We start from the raw sequence: 24866 nt of genomic DNA on the forward strand, positions 1-24866 counted from the left end.
ATGAACGTGCTCATGGCACATGCAATGCATTCTTTTCCTGCGTGACTCGCACATACATACATCAAGAAAAAACATCCATGCCCTGTTGATTTGAGAACAAAAGCAACACAGCCTCCATAGTTACAGTACCTTTTACTTTACATTATCTACACCGCCCAGCTTCACCGCCCAGCAATTGAGAAGATTCTTGTGTGGTTTTTGGTCCTCGATGACTCGATTTCTGTCAAGATGCGTGAAAAAAAAAAAGTAGATGCAGATACTGTAATTGAACAGCTGCATGAGTAGCTACGGGGTCAAGTTGTGGGATTTTGTAGAGATTTGAACAATTGGCATGCGGACTCATCCCATTTCTGGGAGTCTGCTCCGTTTTTTCATGGTCCTTCTTTTTTTTTACCATTTCCGTAGAAAAATTGAACCATGAGAACCAATTATTTTAACAGGGTCTCTCTCTCTCTCTCTTTCTTGTTCTCTCTCTTACACCGCCTTCAACTCCAAACATCGTTCTCGTTCTTTTTGCAAGTTTATCGAAAAAAAAAAAAAAAAAAAAAAAAGGCGGCTGACGTTACAACCCCCCCTGTTCTACACACGCCCCCCTTCCAATCCTTCTTCCTGTAACTAGTCACTTACATACATAAACCTAGCCCAGTTTTTTTTTTTCCTTGATACCCACAAGGACAGAAAGAGAGATCCTGAATGATCATCATCAATGATGGATGGGATTTTTCTCAAATCTCTCCCGCTGGGGTCATCTCCTGCCCCAAGCTCCCCCCTTGTTCCCCAAGCTGGCGATCACTCGCCCTGGGATCTACCCTGTTTCGCCTCACCTTGCTGCAGCAGTGGTTGAAATTAAAACAAAAAACTGACAGGAGAGAAAAAAAAAAGAGACATGTATATTGTCAGAAAAAGTCTCCGTAGTTTCTGCTTCTTCCCCTTCATCACCGCTCTCTCACCCCAGCCCTACCCCCCTGCAGACCGCCTCTTCCCATCAGCCGCGCGCCAGCCTTTCCCGCTGCGACGTTGGGTTTGGCCCGCTCCCCCCCCTTCGAAGCATGGGGACGACCGAGAAGCTGCAGTAGGGCCCGACGGCCGGGGAATGGAATTGTCCCTGTTGGTTGGGGATGAGCGGAAGGGCAACAACTTCTTCCCTTTCTCTCTGTTGAACGGGTGCCGCTGACGTTGGACCGCAGTGCAGGAATGGGATGGCAGAGGACACTTGGCTTTGACTCAATAAACTGCCTTGACCTGCATGGTTCAGTTGAATCTAGTTAAGCCGTGTCTCGTGTCGAGATGGATTTGGTTGTTCAAGGGAACCTAGCGTTGTGATGAATGGTTGCATCATGACAACTGTACTGCATTGGCTAAGCCATCACCATCTCATCATAGGTAGGTAGCTGAACCTGGACAACACATCGAGGAAACATTGTTTAGTTAATCCATATTCTTCTAACCTAATCAACTCTCAGAACCAGCCCTCCTACCCTACCCATGCCTCGCACTATCCTTCAATTTGGTGTTGATCACCAAGTCATCCTTGCCTCTCATATGCATAACAATCGTGAGGCCCTCAATGTCAATGTCTGGGCACTTGTGCGAGAAAGATGTGCCAACACCGGCATCAACCCCCTGATCTCGCTGCTGCTCAGTTGCCTGGTCGACCACACGAAAACTCGCCTCAGACTTGAGTTGGTCAACCTCGGTGCTGAGGTCCATGTATCGTGTTCGCCACGCGCAAACGTGATTATATGGGATCACCGGCTTCGGGTTGTGAATCTCTGTCACCGTCTCGGTCTCCTCGTACGATGAATGACTCGTCGTCTTGCAGTGCTTCGTGCTCTTCATCTCCCGAGTTGCAACAACCTCTTGCTGGGTCCTGTGACGAGATTCCTCCAGCAAGTCCTCGGCGCTTTTCCGAGCAAGTGACTGTTCCACTTCCATCACTCTAAGCCGAGGAGTCGATGACTCAACTGCAATGACATGTGTAGCATCGTGGGCTTCCCTCGACTGGACTTCACCAGCCAGTTGAGCTGCACCCTCCCCTGGTTTCGGCGATGGAGACCGACTTGGATAACAGAACAGACAGTTGTCCTTCTTTTCCGCGTCAGAATTTGGCGTCCGTCGGATTCTGCTGAGACTACGCCTCCACTTCACAACTGGAGGAGTCAACTGCCTATCTCGGTTGACATCTTCGGACTTTGTCACTTTTCGTAGTTGCTTTCTCCATGACGAGATGCCATTCGACTCCACTGCCTCCTGTTCAGGATCCTCAATACGCGGAGGTATTTGCCGTGGCCCTCTTTTTGAAGAAAGAGCGGTATGGGCTGCATGTACACTCGTATGTGTATCTGCAACAAGACTCTGTTCCTTTGCGGGAGAGACCATTTTCTGTTCCCACGATGCACATGCCTTACTGGCCTTCTCCTGCTCCCCGAGGCTAAGTGGCAGGGGTTTGGCTTGCGATACCGGCTTCGTACTTGCTGTCGTCTGCGTAAGGGGAAAAGACCGGCGTAGTCGTCCTACAGGCCGACTCTTTGCTCCGATGACTCGATCCTGACTGATGGAGTGAGCCTTCAATAGATGAGCAACCTTGGTTCGAACATCGTCAAGAAGCAAATGGGACCTGGGACTTAAGTCTCGCTCGACGGCAGGGTCAGCTGCCAGTGTGTGCTCCTCGACCACTTCAGGAGCTTTGACGTCGGTGCTCAGAGAATGCTCAACTACCTCCTCCCCTACTGATGTGACTTCGTCTTGACCGAGTTGATGATCTCCTGGGGAACGACTGGGAACATCCAGGCCATGATCCGTCATTCTGGAGAGCGCATCTTTCCTGTCTGCCCTTCTTCGCTGAGTACCGGCAGACCGTTCAAGCTGCCTCGTGCCAGCGGCTAGGTGTTCCATGATATGCTGTGAGTGATGTAGATCCTCGGCATGGTGATACAGCTGGTCAATCCTCTTCTCTAAAGCGCTGTGAAGCGGAGAGTTCTTTGGTCGTTGCGGCTCCTGCTCTTCATCCATGTCGATCACCTCTAGTTCATCGTCCTCGGTGATTTGCCCCTTGAGACTTCGACGAGCTGCACATTCGATGCTGTGGCGAACTGGATGGTGACCAGCGTGTGTCGCTCGACACCCTGGGCCAGAACATTTTTCCTCAGCGTCTTTATCACTCGATGAATTCAGCGTTGGGCGATGCGGGACACAGTCTGATAGCCTGGTCGCCCGCTTTGCCTGGACAGTTCTTGGCGTAGTCGTTGGCTCAGGGGCGTGGGCTTTCGCTTCCATGTCTGCCATATAGAAGGGATTGTTCTTCACGGAGCTCGAGATCGCCGTTGGTGCGGCAATCGTCTTTTTCAGAGTCGGCTTGGGGGCATTCTGAGTTGTCCTGAACCTTCGACGAGACGTCCTTTCAACCCAATGGGGCGTTCTAGGAGTCTCTTGTCCCGAGGTAAATCTGGAGGCCTCTCGAAGACGTGTTGTACGGACTGTAACTTGAGTCGTATGAACATGACTCTGTTCTGCCTCGACAGTAGCGTGTGTTGACTTCTTGGAACAGTGGTCTGTGGTATGTTGCTCCTGGTCCTGCTCCAAGGAATGGCCATGCTCCCTCTCGCTACCCTCATCGAGAGCATTCCCCGTGCACTTCAAGCAAGAGTCATGGCCACAGTGTAGGCAGTATCGTTGCGAGGATAGGGGCGCGCCACAAGAATGGCAAACCTGAAAGGTCTTGACCCTGCCGTCTTCAGGTGGTTCTGCAGTGCCCGAGTCCTCTTCCGAAAGCCAACCTCCAGGCCGAGAAATTCCGTACTGTTCAAAGATGTCCATTGCATCCCGCCGTCTTTCTGTGGAACTCACAGTAGCTGAGTCATATGTCGAAGGGATAGGAGACGTGAAGGCTTTGGTTAGAGCTGATGGCTCAGCTGAACAGGGCTCTTCTGTAAGAGGGCGCCGGGAAGATCTGCGGGTTACAATACTCGACTTCTTGCGTTGAAGGCTACTCCGGCCGGCTCTCAGTTCAGCTGCAGAGACACTCGATCGTATGCTTCCAAGATTTGGCTCTGAGATGCGGTGTCCAATTTTGGGGTCACCCGGGGCATTCGGTGTCTGGGACGTCCTCTTTGGCTTCATATCAAAGTGCGTCTTCTCCAGGGGTAAGCTCGGTGACTCCTCTCCGATTACGATGTTCCTTGATGCTGGCTTCCCGAAGCCGCTGTCTACTCGGCGTCCCTACCCGAGCGTCGTGCTCTCACGCTCTCGCTGAGCGGCGATCGAAGCTTCGTCATCGGAGGCTTGCTGGGATACGATCTTTCTGAGCTGGCGGATGCGGTCGCCGACGATTCCAGGAGGGATCCATTCGGATTTCTGTGTATGCGTCGATATTCGACTTCTCCAAGACAAAAGCCGGTTGGGGGTGGCAGCAGATGACGATGCCATCAGATCCAAGGAATGATAGACGACGACGGCCTAAAGACTATAGTAAAATGTAAGTAAATGCCACGCCAATGTCGCCTTGCGTGGCATCATGTAGGAGAAGTTTCGAGGTCATTGTTTTAGGAGGTTGAATCAAAGTCGGAGAGATGGAAGGCTCGTGCGCCAGATGGGGAAGAAGCTCCGGCATCGCACCAACCAAGTCATTGCCAACCACTTCAGGCAGGCCATTGATACCCAGCATTTCATGTTAGAGAAGGAAGGTTTCACAGAGACAAAAGGAGACATAAAAGTGCATTGAGGAGGTAGCACAACCAGGACCGGTATCAATTGTCACGGCTCCGTGCTAGGAATGGGTAGAATATTGATGTACAAGGGCCTCCGTCACCACAAAACGCTGTACACACATTTATTTCACATGCGCGGCCAGGGTCTCGAGAACCTGTCATATGGTCAGCAATTGGGTCAATGGCAACATGCCGGCATCGTAGACGCACCTCAAGCTCGATCTTGGCCTCGGCGATGTCCTGCTCGCTTCCGCTTCCGCTGGCGACCTTCTGGGCCTCGGCGATCTGAGCCCTGACGGCATCAGCGCTGAAGTCCTCAAGGGGGAAACCCTCGACGGCATTGATGCTCAGGACCGAGTTGGGCTGGACGGTAGCGAATCCACCGGAAACTGTAACGCAATCCATCAGCGACTATCCCTTCGTCAACCGTATATTCCCGGGGGCATCGACGTACGGAAGAACTGCTTGGCACCGCCGGACTCCTCGATAACCTCAACCAGACCAGGCTTCAGCTGCTCAATGGAGGGAACGTGGTTGGCGAGGACACCCATCTCACCCGACTCGGCGGGGATGTTGACCTGGACGACATCCTGGGACTTGTAGATGGCCTGCGTGCGGCAATTAGCTCCATCCGTCAATTGGCGACGAGCCGTCGTCGGGACGGTCCAATTCCATCGCATCGTGTCCAATCTCGATCGGGGTATCGCGCGGCAGTCATACCTGGTGAGGGAGAGCAAGGCTCAGCTTGATCTGCGATGACGGTCAGTCGGGCCGGGTCGTAAAAACAGTAGCCGGAGATTGAGTCGCTTGCCTTGTCGGGAACGGCCTCGGCGTAGGTCCTTCGCTGGAGGGGAACTCGGATGGCGGCAGGGCGAGCTCGGAGAGCCGCGCGGGCGAAGCGGAGGGAGTTCATGATGGGCTGAGCTGGTGGGTGAGGTTGTTTGCTTGGGTGAGCTCAAATGAGGCCGCTGGCACGAATCTTTGCCGGAGCAGCAATTCGCGATTCGGCTAACGGGAAAATCCGAAGGAGGTAAGTCACGTGGTATCTCACATGACGCAGTTTATCTGATCAAACGCCGACCCACCCCTGAGCCTCTTCAACTACCGACAACAACTAAAGAACAACTGCCGATGCATTTTCATGGGACATGAAGGGGCTGGATGACGATTTTAGTCTGTGAAATTTTCTTTGAGGTTTCCGTTTTCTGAACCACCACATCAGACATTCCAGGAAAGCCTCGGTGAGGTCTACTGTGGACGGGTCTTGTAACGGCTTGCCTGAAGGACTGATCCTGGTACCAAAGAAAAGCTGTATGTGATTGTGGTTGTTGAGTCATTGTTATTTGCTCCAAGCAGAGCGCCTTTTTTTGCTGCTGGAGAGAGGCCGACTAGGTACCTCAGGTTGTCATGTAGAAAACGACCCCCTGATGTAAAGCATCGGTGCTGATGTCTTGACCTCCACAATCAGTATTGCTTTAAACTTTTGCTCGTATATCTCGCCTCAGGTCAAGTCTCATGCCACTAACGCGCGTGGTTTGTGAGAACTCTACCCTTGTTGTGTGTCTTCAACATCCCTTTATCCGAAAGCTGCCTCTACTGCCAAGACCGAGCCCAGACGAGACGGCTTCGTAAAGACTGACGGCTCAAGTCGAAGGAACTTGGAAGATGTTGAGCTCATGCCTACAAGGGTAAAGTTCTTAGACCATTCTTTGACTATCCATGGTGGATGACTTCGTAAGCTCCTGATATGGTCACCATTCACGTGTGGTACTGCGCAACTGTTCTGGCCTAGATGAGTAAGGCGATGCTGTTTCTCTTAAAACATCAATTTTGAGACTTTAAATCTACGTTGAAACGATTCTAGTAAGTACAGAGGTATTCTTTTGGTCGAACTGGTATCATGAAATGCCGACTTCTCACCACCTCAGCAAAGCGTATAAATCAACATCAACATCGTCAACGTTGCAGGTGGTATGGAAAGTCGTGCTTCGACTAAGATATCGCTGATCTGAACAACTCAGCAATCTCGAAGTCTGAGACTACGCTCAATGGGTGGATGCTCCCTGGTCAGGAAACGTTGCTTGATGAGTGACCACAACTCTACGTCACGGTGGGAGCTAGCCTTCTATTTCTAGGCTATGACCAGTCATCTCCAGGAAGAAGCTCTAGATATCCCTGTTATATCGACACAATACGAGTTCCGTGAGAATTTTGCCAACTGAGATTGCCCATTAGTCTTGGGTGTCTCGAGATTTGTGTGCGTTTATACTGCACAGAGCAGGGAGAGCAATGGAGCTGGTTGACTGGATGCAACACTATACCAATAAAGTTGACTGGATTAGTAGCCCTGTTGTATTGTACTCTATTAATATTACACTGTACTTACCTGTCTTTCTCGACCTGCGGTACCTCTACCTTTCAAACCATGGAGGAAAGCCTCGGGGGGGAACTCCATGCTGCCTGTGTACACTATTCTCGTGCTCCTTTTGCTATGTGTTCATTTTTCGCGCTGATCGCAAAAATATTTCAAGGGGACCAAGATGTGTGGGAAGAGCTGTGGCATTCAATGGTGGTTAGTGTTCGTATGTGCCGCCCGTGTTGGCGACGCCCTCATCCTCCTTTTGCGCCCGATCCTCGAAACCCTTGCTCGTACGCCTCTAGCACGAGGATTATGAGGTTTGGCCCCATTAATTTGGGGTGTATAGTACATTACGCGACGGTGATCGTTTCGGCATTGTCATGCGGTATTGAAGCTTGTCGAAGCTTGTGATGTTATAGGGCACTGAGCACGATACCTTGACTGTGACTAGGTTATTCGCCGTTTGCTTCGTCCACATGTCCTTCTACTTTGTTGGTCATTTCTCTGCGGTTTCCATGAATACATGTTTAATCCCTTGATCGTCATGTTTCGGTGTTTCAGTGTCGCTCTCAGGGGCTCACTCCTGTTGTGTGCTTGGCTGTTCACGTATCTACCTCATGGCCTTTTTTCTATACCCCCTAAAACCTCTGTGTTTCCTTAACTTTGAACAGGTGTGGATCTTGGGGAGTATTCTACTGGGACATGAGGAAGTTGGATTTCGACTCCTGTTCTCATCCAGGGGCTCAGGGGTTGCTTCAGGACAAGAACTCTCCGGTACCAACATCAGCATTACATATGAGGTTTATCTCTCACATACTACCATCTATGCTTGGTTTCTTTCTCTTATCTTTTCTTGGACGATGTTACTATGTTACAGTGGGAAGGAGAATGCACTCGGCAGTGTTGATGAACGTGACCTTGGTTGCATGGCGAGCAGATAAGACCCCTAATAGTCACATTCGGCGGACTTATGTGGAAACTTTCAATATTAGAATTAACGTATGCTATGGGATGAGTGAATGGTGTGGTGTCCTCGCGGGATAGGGGGTTGACTGAAGCGGATTGCCCCGAGCTCAAACAAGCCATGTGTGAGGTTAACTCTGTAGCTTGACTGTTTATCCGAATAGAGGGATTCACTATTCTCATTGCATCAGGGCCCGCTAGCTTCTAGTGCTTGGCTCAAGTTTCTCGGAGGCATTGGGCGAGGGAATGGCAGTTCATCTCGAACTTAGGGATAACTTCCCACTTCAGCGACTCAATGGCTGGTGGCTCGGGTGTTACGGATGTTGACGAATAACATGATAACCAATCTCTTATCAGAGACACTACTTCAAGGCCCGTACACACGATACCCTTTGCTGAGTACTCTACCGACATGAATCTGTGCTGTCATCACTCCAGGCCATCACTCAACACTCCTCCCCTGCCCCATACCAAACAATACCTCGGATGTTCAAGAGAATGCGCATGGCTACCCCACGGACACCCATGTCCAACCCTCAAGCCCCAACGAATCCGAAGCGTAGCAAACGCCCCATCAACTTGTGTCGTATGACTTGGTGTCGATGTCATAGCCTCAAGAGTAGCTTACCCTGTACCCCGGCACCAACCAGCCGGGAGCACCCTCTAGAACTTCCCAATAACCTAGGTAATAACAGCGAGATTCCGAATTCCCCTCATGAGCATTCTTCCCCAGCCGGTCCGAATCCTGACGTCTGAGCTCGGAGTCTCGGGGACTGCCAGCAATCCTCGTCTCGCAGTGGCAAGTCGGCACTGGTATCCCTGGGAACAAGTTGGATATACTGCGTACACGCAGTGTCCAGCCAAGAGGTGCCGATCATATGCGAGTTGAGGCGGAGCGCTTGGTATGACATCTTTTGCTCGGTGCCCGAGGAAACGAGCCGCAGATGGGAGTTGCCCAAGTACCTAAACAAGCAATGATGTTTTCATCGGGCATGGATGACATCCATTGCTCGTGGACATTCGGACCTTCAAAGATCCGCAAAGATCCGGAATCGGGCCCCGAGAGTTCCAGGATGGTTTGGCATCGCCACAGAAACAACCCTTGCCACATCAGCTCCAAGTGGCTCAATCCCTCCAATGTCGTCACCATCCATCTGCCTCAGCCCCCGTGTGTAATGTAATGTAGCCCTCGGCTTACGAGTACGCCCACGGCATGCTCACCCGCTCAAGGTTGGACTCACCGCTATGAGATCAAAGCCGTAGTATCAATGTTTCCGGCCATGCCCCTGCCAAGTCCCTCTGAGCAATGAATTGCATCACCAGTTTCAGCCATGGCGGCAGGGAGATCAACACAGCTCTCAAGACGGCGAGATCAAGGCCCGGTCCATGCGAATCTCGAATTGCGCCTCTCGACAAACTTCATTCTCGATAGCCCAGTAATTGAGAAACTGGATGCCAGCATGGCCAAAGCTCCGCGTGCGGTCGGACCGTGGCTTGTTCCATTCTCGGTCAACAAACACAGCAATTGGCTTTTGGTCAAATTCAAAACCGTGCCCCCATTGCTTGCTTGTAAGCTACGTAAAGACGTATCATGCCGCTAGCGGAGCACAAAAACAAAATCCTCAACGGAAGCTGGAGGCGGGCGGCTTGCTCCAACCAAACTCCCTCCAGTCTAGAAAAAGCCTGGTCCAGAGCAAATTTTCAGGGCGATAACCCACAAACCGCTACTGTACGAAGCAACGAGGCCAGGGGAACACGGCACGGGAGACAGAAACGACGGTTACGCAGGAGACTTCCCGCTGTTGGATATTTGCCCTTTCGAGACTGTAACCAGTTCTCGGACATTAGAATCTCTTGGCAAAGATCTGAAAGGACTTGTAACGTCTCTGATCGACAGCAACTTGAACACAGTTGACAAGTGTGTAACATTGGGGGCCCTCGCTTTGCTTCTTTGGCACCGGCCCCGTCATAGCATGTCTGCAGGTCACAGGACGCTTGTCCCCTTCTCCCTGCTTGCTTCTGTGGCTTTCAGCGACAAGGTCCCAGCTCCGGAACTTGTTGGCGGCTCATTTGCTGGATCAAGGGAACCGGCTAGGAGGACGGGAACGACAACATGGAGGGCTCCATGTTACACAGCGACAACCACCATGCAGCGAAGAACCCACACCCCCATTGCAAAAAAACCACGCGTTTTACTGCGCACGACTCTTGTCCTGCCGGCGTCGGTAATGAGGAGGAAATGGTTCCATCTGTCGGCCCAGTCTTCATATCCGGCCGAGACCGGGGCCTACGTTGTAGTGTAGACGCAGCGAGACGGAGCAGAAGCATGCGGGCCAAGCAGCATTCTGCGTGTGAGGTTATACTCACGCTGCATCCAGCTTAGAGATATGAGGACGTACCTGCATTCTTGTCGAAACCGTGCTGCTATGACTGCGTCCTGACAATTGAGTTTGCGGCTCGTAGTCGACCATTAATATCCAGGTTTCACTTTTAAGACTTGTTGGTAAACTTTGGAGTATTACCTGCAGCGTCCGCATAAGCATAACCGCATGCCTGTCGAGGTGGCTCTCCACTGGTATGCTGGGCGGCTCGTGATTTGGGATTGGTTCATTGAAGCCGTGAATGATGCTGATTGTCGTATCCTCTGTAGCTCCAGTTTGATCTGTCACGAAAACCGAGCTGGACTCCAAAGGCCTGTGAAAGCCGACTTCACCGCCGGAATCTCGCGACGTGAGAGTGTATCGCCGAGAGTGGGTGTATCGCTGATGAATTATAGTGGACGGCCACTGATATAGCCTATTATTCAACCAAGGCAGGTTTGAACAAGCTATTTGGGCTGCAGGAGGCGTCGTGGGCCAGAACGCGGAGAGGCTTTCGGATGCCACCACACAAAGCGGCGCAAGCTTGAGAGCAAGCAAGCAAGCAACGAATTTCCATCTACGCGCTGATACCGCACCGCATCACCGCACCTGGAGATGGATGCGGGGTTTGGCTTCAACGCGGGGGTTAGCGCCCAGGTGGACGGGCCAACGTGACGAGCAACACCAGCAGATTCCAGCAATAGGGGGACGAAGCTGAGGCGTGAGAATTGATATCACATCAGACACGTCCATTCCTGAGAAAGCGGAGGCCGCCGTGGTTACGTCCTGCTGCTCAAGGGGTGTCGCACCGCCTCTTGATGCCTCGACACGACACCACACGGGAAGAGACCGAGGTATTTGACGATCAGTAACGGCTCGGGATATTGGATCCTTCACAGCTGCCGTGATCGTCACGGAATCAACTGCGCAATCAACTGCACAATCACGAGCATGATTCAGGCTAAACATCCTGACAGCTTGGTTGACGGACGTGAATGCCAGCAGCTGCAGCGCCGAAATGCACCCGACTTGTTGATATGTAACTTGTAGTTGGAGGCCAGACTTATCGAGTTATCCCGCCTGTCAGTTTTCAGGATCCGGGGCACCAATCTTGGGAAACCATCCCACGGTGATATCGTCAGCCCAAGACTGAACCATGACCCCATCCATGCATGTTGCGGGCACGCGGAAGGGTCAAGCTACCAAGATGCGCCAATGCCAGTCACTGTCGTCATGGCGCGCGAGTTCTGTGGTCTGAGTTGCATGCGTTTCTGCAAAGTGGGCCAGCCGTGGGAGCTCACGGGGTTTCGGAGTCTGGACGAGAAGAGGGGAAATGAAGCGAAATGCCAATGGCAGCACCTGTGGCAGGTATCCAGAGGCGCGATTGATGCAAGCCAACAGCAGCGCACCAGAAGGGTCGCCGCAAACGCTTATTCGAGTGCGTCCCTGAGTGCGAGGCTATGCCAAGCTGGGTAGTTCGGCCTCAAGGGTCAATCGTAGACGGAGACGGCAGCATGGCACGAGCGGAAAAGGCGCCAGCAGAGCAGAGCGACCACTTGTCAGGGCGGACAAGCGGCAGTGGAGAAGCTGCTCTGGAATTGGTAGACGGACTGTTTTCGTTATTTTCGAGGCGATATTCTGGAGCAACCCCCACGGCTCGGACGCAGCCGAGAGTAGAGCGTACAAGAACAAATATGAGGCGCACGACGACTGAGCTGAGCTGACAAAGAGCAATGATGAAGGAGAACTTGTGCGTCCAAGCTCTGTTGCCATTGTGCATTGTGGCACTAGAAACCAAGACGAGGCTTTGCGAGTTCTGTGCATTTGATGACCGGGTACTTGCCGGTGACAATCTGCAACACAAAAGATCAGCGAGCACCCTGGGCGCAGCCATCCCTTCTCGCATCAAGAAAGCCCCTGGCGCGGGGTGTCTAAACGTGAAACAGGCATAATGGCTGTCGAGCCATGTCAATCACTCGCGTCGTGTCGTGTCGTGGCTGGGGTGACGGGAAAGTGACTGATTGTCAGTCACTGACCGCGAGGATCAACAAGTACGACTCAGCGAGTCGCACGTACCGGTTCGAAGTCGTCAGCAGTAGGCAAGTTGCAGAGCGAGCGTTCGTCCAAGATTACACCGCCTCGTAAGGAGTGACTGTTGCTCCCTAGCACGCCCCAGCGTGCTTCCAACTGGCCAGAAGCCTTGAGAACAGGGATTGGTGGAGCGGCCAAGTGCGGGTTGTGAATCAACGGCGGCGATTTCTTGTGGCGGCTTGCTTCTGGAAAGATGATGACGGAGATCATGAATACAGGTTGCTGATGAGCAAGGCTTGGGTGGAGGGCAGTGCGCTTTAGCTCGGGGTGAGATATTCGCACGGCCAATCCGGTTACGAGTCGTGGATCTTTTTGGTGGACAGACAGTGCGAGGATCGTGTTCGGCGCCCGCACGTGGACATTGTTTGGCCATCTCTGACAGGCGCCACTGGTCAATTGGGAAGACCCTGACTGGTTGATCCTTCCAGAACCCGGTACTGTGTGAGCACCCTGAATGTTTCACTGGGTGAAGGTCTGGGTTCCTTATGTAGCCGAAATTTGGCCTCGGAATGCCCAGATGTAAGACGCACCGTAAATTTGGAGTCGGAAGGGATCCAATAGGTCTCCTTCTTTTTTTTTTTTTTTTCTATCTGGCGAAAAAGCGGAAACGAAGACTCGGAGCAATAATAGCGGGACGAGACAAGCTTGACAGACAGGGAAAAGCAGCAGGGCAAGGGCAGCGAACCATTGTTAGCCCGTGGCCCCCCATGGATCGATCTAGGCGTTGAAGCCAGCCCCAGGAGAAAAAGGGCGCAAAAAACAACCCCCTAAAGGTTCAAGCGCTGGCCTGGCCACCAAGTCTTTCCACTGAGCTTCAGTGGGCTCGTCCCACCCACACCAAGTGAAAGCCCTGCCCTGAACCCTCACCTGGCGCCCGCCCTGTGGGATGTAACCAGCCGAGAGAAACCTTTGGCCAAGCCCGTGCCAGCAAAATTTCATTGACACGGACAGCGACAAGGCACATGTCCCTATTTTTTCCCTTTTGTCCCCTCCATCCCATCTTCAGCTCCAGTTTTTACCCGCTCCTTGCACGGCACCCATTTACCGTCGTCCTCTAATTTAGGGGACACCCCCCTTCCTTCCGTACCTTTCCAAGTCGTACCTGCCATCGGCTACTGTTTTTTTTTTCTCGTTCTTTCCCGCCGCTTTGCAAGCGTTCCCGAGGGCTTATTAAATCGACGACACCACCACCACCTCAATTCACCAACTGCCGAGTGATATATCCCTCTTTCTTCTCCCGCACTTTTTTGTTTACTCTCCTGCACCTCTTCAACACACACTACGCTCGGGCAATCGTCCCTACCCGGTCCCTGTCCGTCTTTGTCTTAGACTTTGTTTTGCACTCGTGCCTTGAAGGGACGTCATCTGCACCTGCAGCTCCCACGCCCACCCACGCGCAGTAACAAGCACACCCACAGCGAACCCACCACCAGCAAAGCAGCATTAGCATAGGCGCCACTCTTTGAGACGGGGATCCTGCGATTCGAGAAAGCCGCGCTTCTACTACTCCTTCCAGCTCTCAAAAGTCCGGGCCGGCCCTGCATCTTGCTTCTTGCCATCGACCCATCTGGCCTACTCTGAGGCGGTTCTACCTCCCCAGGAACATCCCATCAATTATTACCGAGCCTCATACCAGTTGACCATGTCCGTCATTCTGTTATAGCACCTCGGTCCTCTGGGACACGCGTATTACTACACCACTGGACGTTGTTCTTCGCTCTCGCGATAATCCACCAGCAACGTCTTGCAGCTTCAGCTCCGCCTGACGCCTCACAACCACCACACATCTCGCCCAGCTACCTTTCAACTCTCACACGCCTCCCGCTTCGAACTGCCTTGCCGGTTCCTTGCCGACAAGCTCGATCTCTGAATCTGCAGCATTGACAGCTCATACTTTTGAAGCCTTGATCCCTGCTCTCAGATCAGATAATATTCCGAAGCCCCTTCCTAGCCCCAACATGACCACCAACAACCCAGACACGCCTTGGGTGGCTCACGGCTCAGAAGACTTCGAAGAAGCCGACGAACCTCCCGAGCTAAACTTCAAGAAGCAACCACTTGCTTCAAGCAACTTTCAGCGAACCGCCATTCGACCCTCCAACGACAAGACGTCTCTGTTGACCAAGGCCATCATGGGAAACTCGGATGACGATTTGTACCAAACTCAAACTCACGACCTTCAACGGCCCGCCCTGACCAGCAACCAACGGCGGCGTTCCCTTGCTAGCACTACCAGCCTCGCCTCGACCGCTGACCTGACGAGCGACACGGGTTTTACGAGCCCTTCGCGGCCCAGCACCCCGAGCCCTCCTCTCCCCGAGATGACCATGCTCCGCTTCAACGACGAACGGGTTGCAGACCCGAAGCAGGTCTCCCTGCTTGGTGCTGCTGTCAGGCTGCAAGCCAGGGCTGAGGAGGCACCTCGCAAGCGAAGCATCCAGTTCGCGTGCGGAGGTAAGCCTGCTGCTCAAGACCAGACACCCCGGGCTCAGCCCATGGTCAAGACACCTTCTGCTCAGGAAGCTCCCCGGCGACCCTGTATCAAGTTTGCCTGCCCGGCTCGACCTGCCTCAACTCAGAACACTCCCCCAAAAAACATTGACATCCATGCCAGCCGAGCTGATCGCACACCCAAAGCCGAGTCTCCATCCACTCCTAGACGAAGCTCGACGTTGACATTTGCTGTCCCGGCTGCACCTCAACCGACAACTCCTCGCAGACACTCTATGTCACGGCCCAAGTTTCTCCGTGCTAACTCGTCCGATCTGGCTACGGATGGCTCCCAGTTCCACGAGTTTGCCAGGGGCACAACTCGTGAAGACGACTGGATTCGTCGTGAGAGCGATGCCACGGGAGCTAAGCTTACCATCAACGATACCCTTACTAAGGAGAACCATATCCGTCGCCTCGCCACTGAGGCCGAAGAGGAGGCCCTAGAGGAAGAGGAGGAGCTGGACAACGACGACGAGGATGCAGCCTTTGACAATGATGAGGACGATGAAGACGATGACGATGACGATGATAATGAGGATGAGCTCGACGTCGACGTTGAGGATGACGAGGATGAAGATGAGGACGAGGACTCTGATGGTTATCACACGGACGAGGAGACTGGCTTCGCTGATTCTGAAGAGGAGGACGAAGACGATGACATGGCTCTCTGGACTCCTAGTGCCAAGACAGTGGTTCACATCAGCTCCGGTACTCCTCAGATCCGCCGCCCATCCCTCCACGAGCGAAAGTCGGACTCGTCCATCACGACCCTGAGCAGCCAGCAGCGGACCATTCGCCGGGAGAAGCCAAGACGCCCTAAGCAGCGCGATGAGGCTCCTGATCTTCCTGACAGCACTGACTTCGTCTGCGGTACCCTGGATGAGGACAGACCTCTCGAAGAAGCGTATCTTTCGTGCCTAGCAGCTCGAAGGACCGAGAAGCTCCGTCTCATTCCTCAGGATATTGACCCTAGCTTCCCTGCCTCCGAGTCCGAAGACGAGGGTGATGGAGAAATTTTCAACCCTGTTCACCATTCAAGCGATGAGGAAGACTTTCTTCATGGGAAGATGGAGGACTTGCATCATGAGCGCGACCGCCGCCGACGGAAGAGTGAGCATGCTTCACCCAAAAGATTCCGCTCGCCTGCCCCTAAGCGCCACCTCTCTCCTCCTCCCAAGGCCAGAGGACGTTCGCCCAAGCCCTTGTTCGACCGACACTCGCCCCGCAAGGCAAAGTCGCCAGCTCCTGCCCGAAAGCCCATAACCACACCCCTTGGATCCCCTCGTTGTGGTCAGGTCAAGTTCAACCTCGCCGGCCGCCCTGGTCTCACCCAGACCAAGTCCCTTCCACGTGCCGGTGCTATGTGCCTGCAGCGCAAGCAAGCCCGACAAAAGATCATGCACGACAGCGACGTCCACGTTCGCGGGGCCATCGACATCGTCAAGGGCCTGGAGAGCAAGCGCCAGCGACGCAAGGAGAAGTTCCATCAGAAGTACTGCAACCGTGCACGACGAGGCCAGATCCCTGAGCGGAAACCTGTCCCCGGTCGTGGCACGGAACGCATGCGAGAACTCGGCCTCTTGATGGCCGGCAAGAAAGACCAGGGCCACTATGTCATCTCTGTCTAAGCACACTTGCCGTGTTGCATGAAGACCAATTATGCATTGCCTAGATGCAAGATTGGCATGACCAAAGACGGTCATGCACGATATACCTACGATTTAACTTGACGACGTTTTCTTTTTCCCTTCCTAGGCCAGGTCCCCGGGACTGGGCCACTTGTATCTACTGGGACTTATGGATGCCCGATACAAAGGTTTCCTGTATATATCTTTTACATCTTTTTTATCATTGTTCAAAGCGGCCGGACAACGCTCGCTATCGGCGGAGAGGAGCCTTTTGTTTAAACTATCTGGATACCCGATACAGCACATTGGGAATATGGGTCACCTGCTCGGCGTTGGATGAGAGGCTATGATGATATGCATCTACAGGATATCAATAACGACTATGATACACCTTTCAACTATTTCTGTTTGACTGTGATGAAACTTGACATGCCTGATTTGTAAGAAATGCATCTGAATTCTTCGACGCAGTTCTTCTGCATGCACATTTGCTGGTGTGAGGTGTAGAGTTGAAATTCCGGTGAGATGGCCGAGTATCGGAAGTGGCAAGATGTAGATGTTGACAGGTCAAGGCTGGTTGTGTAGGGGAGAATGATCTAGTTCATGCAAGTGTGATGAAATAAATCGAACGACAACAAAGAAGCCGAAAATAAAGACTCGTAATGGATGTGCTACGTGATCTCTTTGTTGTCTGTCTTCCGATGCCTTCCCTCGCGTGTTCCGAAGGACAGCGTGACATGCGACCATGGATGCCTGAGAAATCAGGCCAAAACAGCGTCACCCTTTCTTGCCAGCTTTTGACAATCCTATGAACGCCTTCCTCATAATCCACCCAGTTCGCATTCAACGACGCCAGCCTCCACGACGAATATCCCCCAAGCGGCCGAATATAATCCATCAACTTTACCTTTGATTTAATACGACTATCTAATACATCTGCATCATGTGGATTGTCAACTGGTGTATGTGCTCGCCTCGATGCGCCGCCTGCAAGCGATTCGGATTTGGATGGGCTGACACGTGCTGCGGATAGTCTACGATGTGCTGTCCTCACTTGGACTTCTTAACAAGCACGCGAAGCTCCTGTTCTTGGGTCTCGACAATGCCGGAAAGACCACTCTTCTCCACATGCTGAAGGTGCGTCGAGATTTGTCTGCTGGATGGATCATGGGCCGCCCTGATTCACACCGACGGCAATGGCAGATTTGGAGGAGCATTAGTACTGACGATAGATGCACAGAACGACCGTGTTGCCATTCTTCAGCCCACTCTTCACCCCAGTACGTTCTATCCAGGCCTCGTGCTTTATCGCTGTGAAATATGTTGTACTAACTCGCCGTAGCATCCGAGGAGCTCGCTATCGGCAACGTTCGATTTACCACGTTCGATCTGGGCGGTCACCAGCAGGGTAAGTGATGCTTGGCCTCAGTCCGCGACTGTAAATGACTAATGGTTGTCGTGATAGCCCGCCGTATCTGGAGAGACTACTTCCCTGAGGTCAACGGTGTCGTCTTCCTCGTCGACGCCAAGGACCACGAGCGATTCCCCGAGGCCAAGGCCGAGCTCGATGCCCTCCTCTCTATGGAGGAGCTTTCCAAGGTCCCCTTTGTCATCCTCGGAAACAAGATCGACCACCCCGATGCCGTCTCTGAGGACGAGATGCGACACCAGCTTGGACTCTACCAGACAACCGGCAAGGGCAAGGTTCAGCTGGAGGGTATCCGACCGATCGAGCTGTTCATGTGCTCCGTGGTGATGCGACAAGGCTACGGTGACGGTATACGCTGGCTGTCGCAGTACGTGTAAGGGGAGAATGAGAGAAGAGATCGGGAGTAGGAGGGAGAGATCTACAGAGGTATACCAGATGTCGAGTGTTCGGGGGGAAGAGCAGAGGAGGACCTGTGACTATCCACTGTTTATGAGATTCAGAATTCTCCTTTAGGCGAACCTTGGTCGTGCAATTCTACTACAACATCTTGCTATATACTAGGTACACAACCTTATCAACCGAGTTGTGTCGTTGGGAAATACCCCTGATGATGGAAAAATAGGAAAAATAATCCCCGACCCCTGGTGGCGTCGGGGCAAGGGTGCAGCAAGGGGAGGCGACGGGGATCCACGATGCTCATGAACGCCGATATTTGTAGGTGGGGAGACATGATGACGTGCACCGTTTTGTGAATGGAGCTGAGAGGCGTAACTAGAGGATGCTTGGGTGCGTAGAGCGTCTCTGTGCCTCACTGGCATCTGCTGTTTTCCATCACTCTCTCACTCTCTCCTGATGCCAGACCGGGTGTTCTTTAGTTGGGAGAGCCATGACCTCGGCTCGCCAAGGGCGAACTGGTATGGATAAGGATGGACCCCCGAATGGCAACTTACAAGGCCGGGTTGCCATTGGCTGTGGATTTCGTTGGGGTAAAGTACAGAGGTAGCTCAGGCTGACCAGCTCCGGACGAGACCTACTGATGTCATTTCCTCACGTTGTCTATTCACGAGGTACTTTACCCAACAGACAGGCCGTGATAAAGCGCATTTCTACTCCCTTTTTTCGCCTCGTCCATGCCAATCTGATCTGTTGCAATCTCTCCTAAAATTTTTATTACCAGCGATGGGTTAGGGATTGCCAAACCCATCCGTCATGTCGCCGCCGTATGCCTCTTTGCTTCCTCGCGATCCCGTCTACGGCTTTCCACCCGAGTCCTTCGACCCCTCCCATCTACCAGACGTCGACACTGAATTCGTCGACGCGCAAGATCTCGAAGCCTTTGAAAAGGCGCTACAAGCCCCGGATCCGCTCCAGAGCCCGTCCGAAGATGCGGGTGCCCGATCGCCACGCAGTCCCAGCTCGTTCAGCTTAACCAAGAGACCGTCGCAGGCTGAGGGCGGCCTTGCCGATGATGTGGCAGCCGTTGCAGCCGCTGCAGGCGCCGCGTCCGGCGATCTTCCCGTGCTATCGTCGCCGAGTCAGGGACACCCGAGCCAAGGGACGTTTATCACGGCGCAGAACGATTGGGCCCCTGTGAACCCCAGAGTTTATCGCCATCGACGCGGATCTAAGCGACACAAGAGAAAGCGCCGCAACGGCAAGGGAGCCGTTGAGGGCCTGCTGGGAACACGGACCAAGGACGAGACCCGCGAAGGATACCTATACCAAGTATCGAAATGGCCACTGCTCTTCTTTGTGTTTGCGTGGTTGACCGGCCTCGCGATTGCGTATCTCTCGACGAGATTGTACATTTGGGTGTATGAGCACTTTTTCACTTGGCGTGGAAAGCGAGAAAGCCTTCGACGGAACCTGCGAAACACCGTTCACTATGAAGATTGGGTTACCGCCGCGAAGGAGCTCGACACTTACCTGGGCCGGCAAACCTGGAAGGAGGAGAATGATTTCGCATACTACGACTCCAAGACGGTTCGCAAGGTGTGGGAGCAGATGAGGAAGACAAGACTCCGAGCAGAAGAGCAAGAAGAGAAGGATGAACCGAGCGATGGAGGCAAAGCCGTAGACGATCTGAAGACTCTGATCGAGGCCTGCGTCAAGAACAACTTTGTTGGAGTGGAGAACTCGAGGTTATACAGCCAGACGTACTTTGGGACGAAGAATTTGGTGCAGAACTTTCTCGACGAAGGTGAGGGTTTCATATTCTACCTGTGGAATTACGACTAACCAAGAGCAGAACAAAAGAGCATCAAGTTCCTTGCTAGCACCAAGCAGCTAGAGATGGAGCAGAAGCGGGTTCTTTTCAAGCACGTCTACGCCAACTATGGAAGAACAGCGCTTTGCTTGTCAGGAGGCGCAGCCTTTGCCTACTATCACATTGGAGTTGTCAGGGCCCTTCTGGATGCAGATCTCCTCCCAGATGTCATCACCGGCACCAGCGGCGGAGCATTGATTGCGGCCCTGGTGGCCACCCGCACAAACGAGGAGCTTAATGAACTACTTGTGCCAGCACTCTCGGAGCGCATCAACGCTTGCCGTGAGCCCTTCACTGTTTGGCTTCCGCGATGGTGGAAGACAGGAGCCCGGTTCGACTCGGTTGACTGGGCTCAACGATGCGGCTGGTGGACGCGAGGTTCAATGACATTCCGAGAGGCATATGAGCGGACAGGTCGCATCCTCAACGTGACCTGTGTGCCAGCTGATCCTCACTCGCCTACTATCCTCTGCAACTACCTCACAAGTCCCGACTGTGTCATCTGGTCGGCCGTTTTGGCATCGGCTGCAGTCCCTGGCATTCTGAACCCGGTTGTCCTCATGATGAAGACTCGGGACGGGACATTGGAGCCATACTCGTTCGGCCACAAGTGGAAGGACGGTAGTCTGCGGACAGACATTCCCATCAAGGCGCTGAACACACATTTCAATGTCAACTTCACCATTGTCAGTCAAGTTAACCCGCACATCAACCTGTTCTTCTTCTCCTCGCGAGGCTCGGTTGGTCATCCAGTAACGCACCGTAAGGGACGTGGATGGCGAGGCGGATATCTCATGTCGGCGTTTGAGCATTACCTCAAGTTGGACATGAACAAGTGGCTCAAGTTTATCCGTCACGCTGAGCTGCTGCCACGGCCTCTTGGCCAAGACTGGAGCCAGCTGTGGTTGCAGGAGTTCAGTGGGACCATCACTATCTGGCCCAAGTCTAGAATTTCAGACTTTTGGCATATCCTGACGGATCCTGATGCACCACGCCTTTCACGGATGATTCACGAGGGCAAGCAGAGCGCATTCCCAAAGCTCAAGTTTATTGCAAACCGTCTCATGGTTGAGAGATTGATTGAACAAGGTCGCCGAGACTCCCGCCCGTGGGTGCGTAGGGGAAGCATCCAGACCATACTCAGCGAGGAGGATCTTAGAAGCATCCTTGCCGAGGAGATGGGCACTGGAGCAACGACAGAGGAGGAGACGGATGCGGAAGACCTCAGCGGGCTTGGGCTTGGCATGACAACCCTCGACGAGGACACGTTTTACGAGGAGCCGAGGGAGAAGAGCGATTCAAGTCACGGAGACGCCAGTGAGTAAGCAGCGAATAGATGTGAAGCAGGAGGAGGGCAGAATGTCATAGCGTAGCGTGTGATGGTTGCTTTGCTTTGGTCATGGTTTGGCGTTGGGAGGATGTAGCATTGGAACAAAGAACTGCCCCATGCAATAGGGAATCGGGATCTGTACTGTAGGACTAGAGAGACTGTGCTTTAGGTCATATTCACATGTAGCGAGAAAGAGTTTCCTTGTCAATGAATCATTAGTTTTATAATTGAAAAGCTGGAGGTTTTGAAGGTGAAAAGGGACAAGGTTTCTGTTGCAAAGTTAGACTTGGTTATCACGAGTGTGAAAAATGGAGGCGAATAGGCTAGACAAAGGCATAGGTAAGCTACAGGGCTGACCACGCTAAAAAGAGGTGAGATGGCTGCGCTTCTAAAATTGAAATGGAAAGAGTGAGAGAGAGTGAGGCTGTGAACACGGTGGCGCGTATTCACGGAAGGTACCAGCTGGAGTGTTCCTTGTGCTTGTTCCAGCCCAAGCGGCAAGTGGGGAGTGACAGATAATCCGACCACCGGCGTCCGCCCGCACCTTGCAAGACCCTCCCAGGCCCAGTGGAAGTCCCCGGTCCCGCCTGGAGTGGAAATGCGCTGCGTGGCCGTAACATTTTGAGGACAGCTTGACACACTCGCCTCGACATCCATTCTTTTGATAACTTTACGGAAATCCGCATTGTCGGCCAGCTCAACACGCGACACGACATTTGGCCGGTAGATTCCATCTTTCCTGGGCATACGGAAGAGAAGGAACGAATCCTGTCTGGTCTTGCTGTCTTCTTCACCCGTTACAAAGCTCCTTCGTCGAGTGTAGCCCTGGGCTCTCTACTCTTTCAAGATGAGTTCAGACTACTCGTATGACGAGCAGGTAAGAGAGATGCTACACCTCCTACTGCACATCCATGGCTAACCCGTTCTTCTCCTAATAACAGGGACAGTTCTTCCCCTTCTTCATCCTCACCCTCACCGGCCTCGTCACCGTCCCCCTGACCTACACCCTCGTCCGCCCCAGTCGCGACCAAGATGCGCTTGCGCCGCGGATCAAGACCGACTACAAGACGGAGCACTCGGCCACCGTCGAGTCGCTGAGGACGACCCAGAAGCGCAAGCAGTGGAGGGTCAAGCGGGCCATCTTTGCCGTGATCGGATGGGCCCTCATGGGCGGCATGGTGTACCTCATCATGGTGACCCAGCGCACTATCCCCAAGCTCTACAACCCCTACGATATTCTTGGTATTTCTGAGGTGAGCTGTCCCGAGATTGACAACCAGAGTAATATACTAACGCACCCTAGTCTCTCAACGAGAAGCAGATCAAGTCGCACTACAAGCGCCTGTCCCTCAAGTACCATCCCGACAAGATTCGCCCCGACCCTGCCAAGAACGAGACCGTCGAGTCGCTCAACGATTACTATGTCGAACTCACCAAGGCCTACCAGGCCCTCACAGACGAGGAGGTGCGCAACAACTACATCCAGTACGGCCACCCCGACGGCAAGCAGAGCTTCAGCATGGGCATTGCCCTCCCCAAGTTTATCGTCTCCGACGGAAACGGCAAGTATGTCGTTCTCCTGTACACCCTGCTGCTCGGAGTCCTTCTCCCCTGGCTCGTCGGATCGTGGTGGTACGGTACCAAGCGGAGGTCCAAGGAAGGTGTCCTGATGGAGAGCGCCAACAACCTGTTCCGACACTACGAGGAGAACATCGACCAGGGTGGAATCATCACGGCACTGAGCACTGGCAAGGAGTTTGAGGAGACTCTGAAGGGCGACAAGGCCGAGTCTGGTCTGTCCAAGATTGAGTCGAGGATCACGGCCGAGGGCGAACACAAGCCCTATGCTTCTGGTATGACTGCCAAGGACAAGGACAAGCTTGAGGATCTCGATAACGGCGTGCGACGCAAGGCTCTTGCTCTTCTTTGGGCTTACCTCGGTCGTGTTGAGCTCGATGACCCTGCCCTCACCAAGGCCAAGTTCCAGGTTGGCCCCATTGCCCGCGCCCTGAACCAGTCTTTTAACGCCATCTCTTTGGCCTACGGCAACATTGGTCCCATCGCCGGTTCCTACTACGCCAGCCAGCACCTGATCCAGGCCATGCCCCCCAAGTCGTCTCCTCTTCTCCAGCTTCCCCACATCACCCCCTCCATTGTCAGTGGCATTGAGGGCGACTCCAAGACCCACATGTCTGTTCAGAAGTTCATGGACCGACCGGATGCTCAGCGACGACAGCTTGCTGTTGGTAAGGGCCTCCTGACCGAGGAGCAGTACAAGACCGCCGTCAGTGTTGCCAAGCAGATTCCCTACTTCCGTGTCGCAAAGGCTTTCTTCAAGGTTACTGGAGAGCGTTTCATCATCCCCTCGTCCCTGGTGTCCCTCGTCATCAAGGGCCGCTTCATCCCCCCTGGTACTGAGAACGTCCCCGCTGTTGACGAGCTGGATCTTGAGGACATTGATCCCGCCGAGGACGACATTGAGGCTCTCAGCGGTCGCAAGAAGAAGGTCATCAAGGGTCCCGACGGCAAGCCTGTTCATGTTGACGAGCAGACCATCCTCCCTCCCCTGACTTTTGCCCCCTACTACGCCCGCGATCACTCTCCCCAATGGCATGCCTTCCTCAGCGACTCCAAGCAGGGCAAGATGGCAGTCCCTCCGTTCCACTTTGCCAAGTTTGACCAGCCCATCGTTGACGACAAGGGTAACCCGACTTTCAACATGCAGACTCTCAAGGCTCAGTTCGCCGCTCCCCCTCAGGCCGGTCACTACACCTTTGTGCTGCACGTCATCTGTGATTCTTACGTTGGCTTCGACACCAAGATGGAGGTGACACTTGTTGTTGAGGAGGCCAGCAAAGCGGCTGAGATGCAGGCTGAGGACGACATCAGCGAGCCGGAGGAGGGTAAGTTGATACCATTCATTGTCAGTTGTGACCATATGCTAACTAAGTTTCAGACTCCCTTGCTGGCCAGATGCACGTTCTCAAGACCGGCCAGACCCCCAAGCCCCGCCGGAGGGTCGAGGAGGACTCTGACGATGAGAGCGGGACCGAGGAGGAGGATGATGACACCAGCGCAACAAACACAGACACTGAGGACGAGTCATAACCGGATCGCCTTGTTGAACATAGTATTTCCGCAATCCCTGTATCATCGGTGCCGCACCCCTTGCCACCGTCTGTAGGTGTCTCTACGGGAGGCAGATAATCCTTGTGTATGTATTTCTGGGAAATGGGCAAAA

The 24866-nt window shown here is 53.3% G+C and overlaps 6 protein-coding genes across 6 annotated transcripts; 4 read left to right on the forward strand and 2 right to left on the reverse strand.

The window, feature by feature from the left end:
• Nucleotides 1–1479: 1479 nt before the first annotated feature.
• NCS54_00600600 (Hypothetical protein) lies at nucleotides 1480–3816 on the reverse strand (the record flags this gene model as incomplete). The annotated part of the gene is made up of 1 exon (XM_053151483.1): nucleotides 1480–3816. One exon carries the CDS (start codon nucleotides 3814–3816, stop codon nucleotides 1480–1482), a length of 2337 nt encoding a protein of 778 aa, XP_053007458.1.
• A 1012-nt stretch (nucleotides 3817–4828) lies between these two features.
• NCS54_00600700 (ATP synthase subunit delta, mitochondrial) lies at nucleotides 4829–5619 on the reverse strand (the record flags this gene model as incomplete). Its single annotated transcript, XM_053151484.1, has 5 exons — nucleotides 4829–4861; nucleotides 4917–5095; nucleotides 5161–5314; nucleotides 5427–5456; nucleotides 5518–5619. 5 exons carry the CDS (start codon nucleotides 5617–5619, stop codon nucleotides 4829–4831), a joined length of 498 nt encoding a protein of 165 aa, XP_053007459.1.
• Nucleotides 5620–14437: 8818 nt separating this feature from the next.
• NCS54_00600800 (Hypothetical protein) lies at nucleotides 14438–16600 on the forward strand (the record flags this gene model as incomplete). The annotated part of the gene is made up of 1 exon (XM_053151485.1): nucleotides 14438–16600. One exon carries the CDS (start codon nucleotides 14438–14440, stop codon nucleotides 16598–16600), a length of 2163 nt encoding a protein of 720 aa, XP_053007460.1.
• A 943-nt stretch (nucleotides 16601–17543) lies between these two features.
• On the forward strand, nucleotides 17544–18406 carry NCS54_00600900 (Small COPII coat GTPase SAR1; the record flags this gene model as incomplete). The annotated part of the gene is made up of 5 exons (XM_053151486.1): nucleotides 17544–17562; nucleotides 17634–17737; nucleotides 17841–17880; nucleotides 17943–18008; nucleotides 18066–18406. 5 exons carry the CDS (start codon nucleotides 17544–17546, stop codon nucleotides 18404–18406), a joined length of 570 nt encoding a protein of 189 aa, XP_053007461.1.
• An 832-nt stretch (nucleotides 18407–19238) lies between these two features.
• NCS54_00601000 (Patatin-like phospholipase domain-containing protein) lies at nucleotides 19239–21620 on the forward strand (the record flags this gene model as incomplete). Its single annotated transcript, XM_053151487.1, has 2 exons — nucleotides 19239–20229; nucleotides 20278–21620. 2 exons carry the CDS (start codon nucleotides 19239–19241, stop codon nucleotides 21618–21620), a joined length of 2334 nt encoding a protein of 777 aa, XP_053007462.1.
• Nucleotides 21621–22472: 852 nt separating this feature from the next.
• Nucleotides 22473–24733, forward strand: NCS54_00601100 (J domain-containing protein; the record flags this gene model as incomplete). Its single annotated transcript, XM_053151488.1, has 4 exons — nucleotides 22473–22502; nucleotides 22567–22878; nucleotides 22929–24528; nucleotides 24582–24733. 4 exons carry the CDS (start codon nucleotides 22473–22475, stop codon nucleotides 24731–24733), a joined length of 2094 nt encoding a protein of 697 aa, XP_053007463.1.
• Between the last annotated feature and the right edge of the window lie 133 nt (nucleotides 24734–24866).

The sequence above is a fragment of the Fusarium falciforme genome, chromosome 4 (assembly GCF_026873545.1).
Source record: "Fusarium falciforme chromosome 4, complete sequence".
Lineage (NCBI taxonomy): Eukaryota > Fungi > Ascomycota > Sordariomycetes > Hypocreales > Nectriaceae > Fusarium > Fusarium falciforme.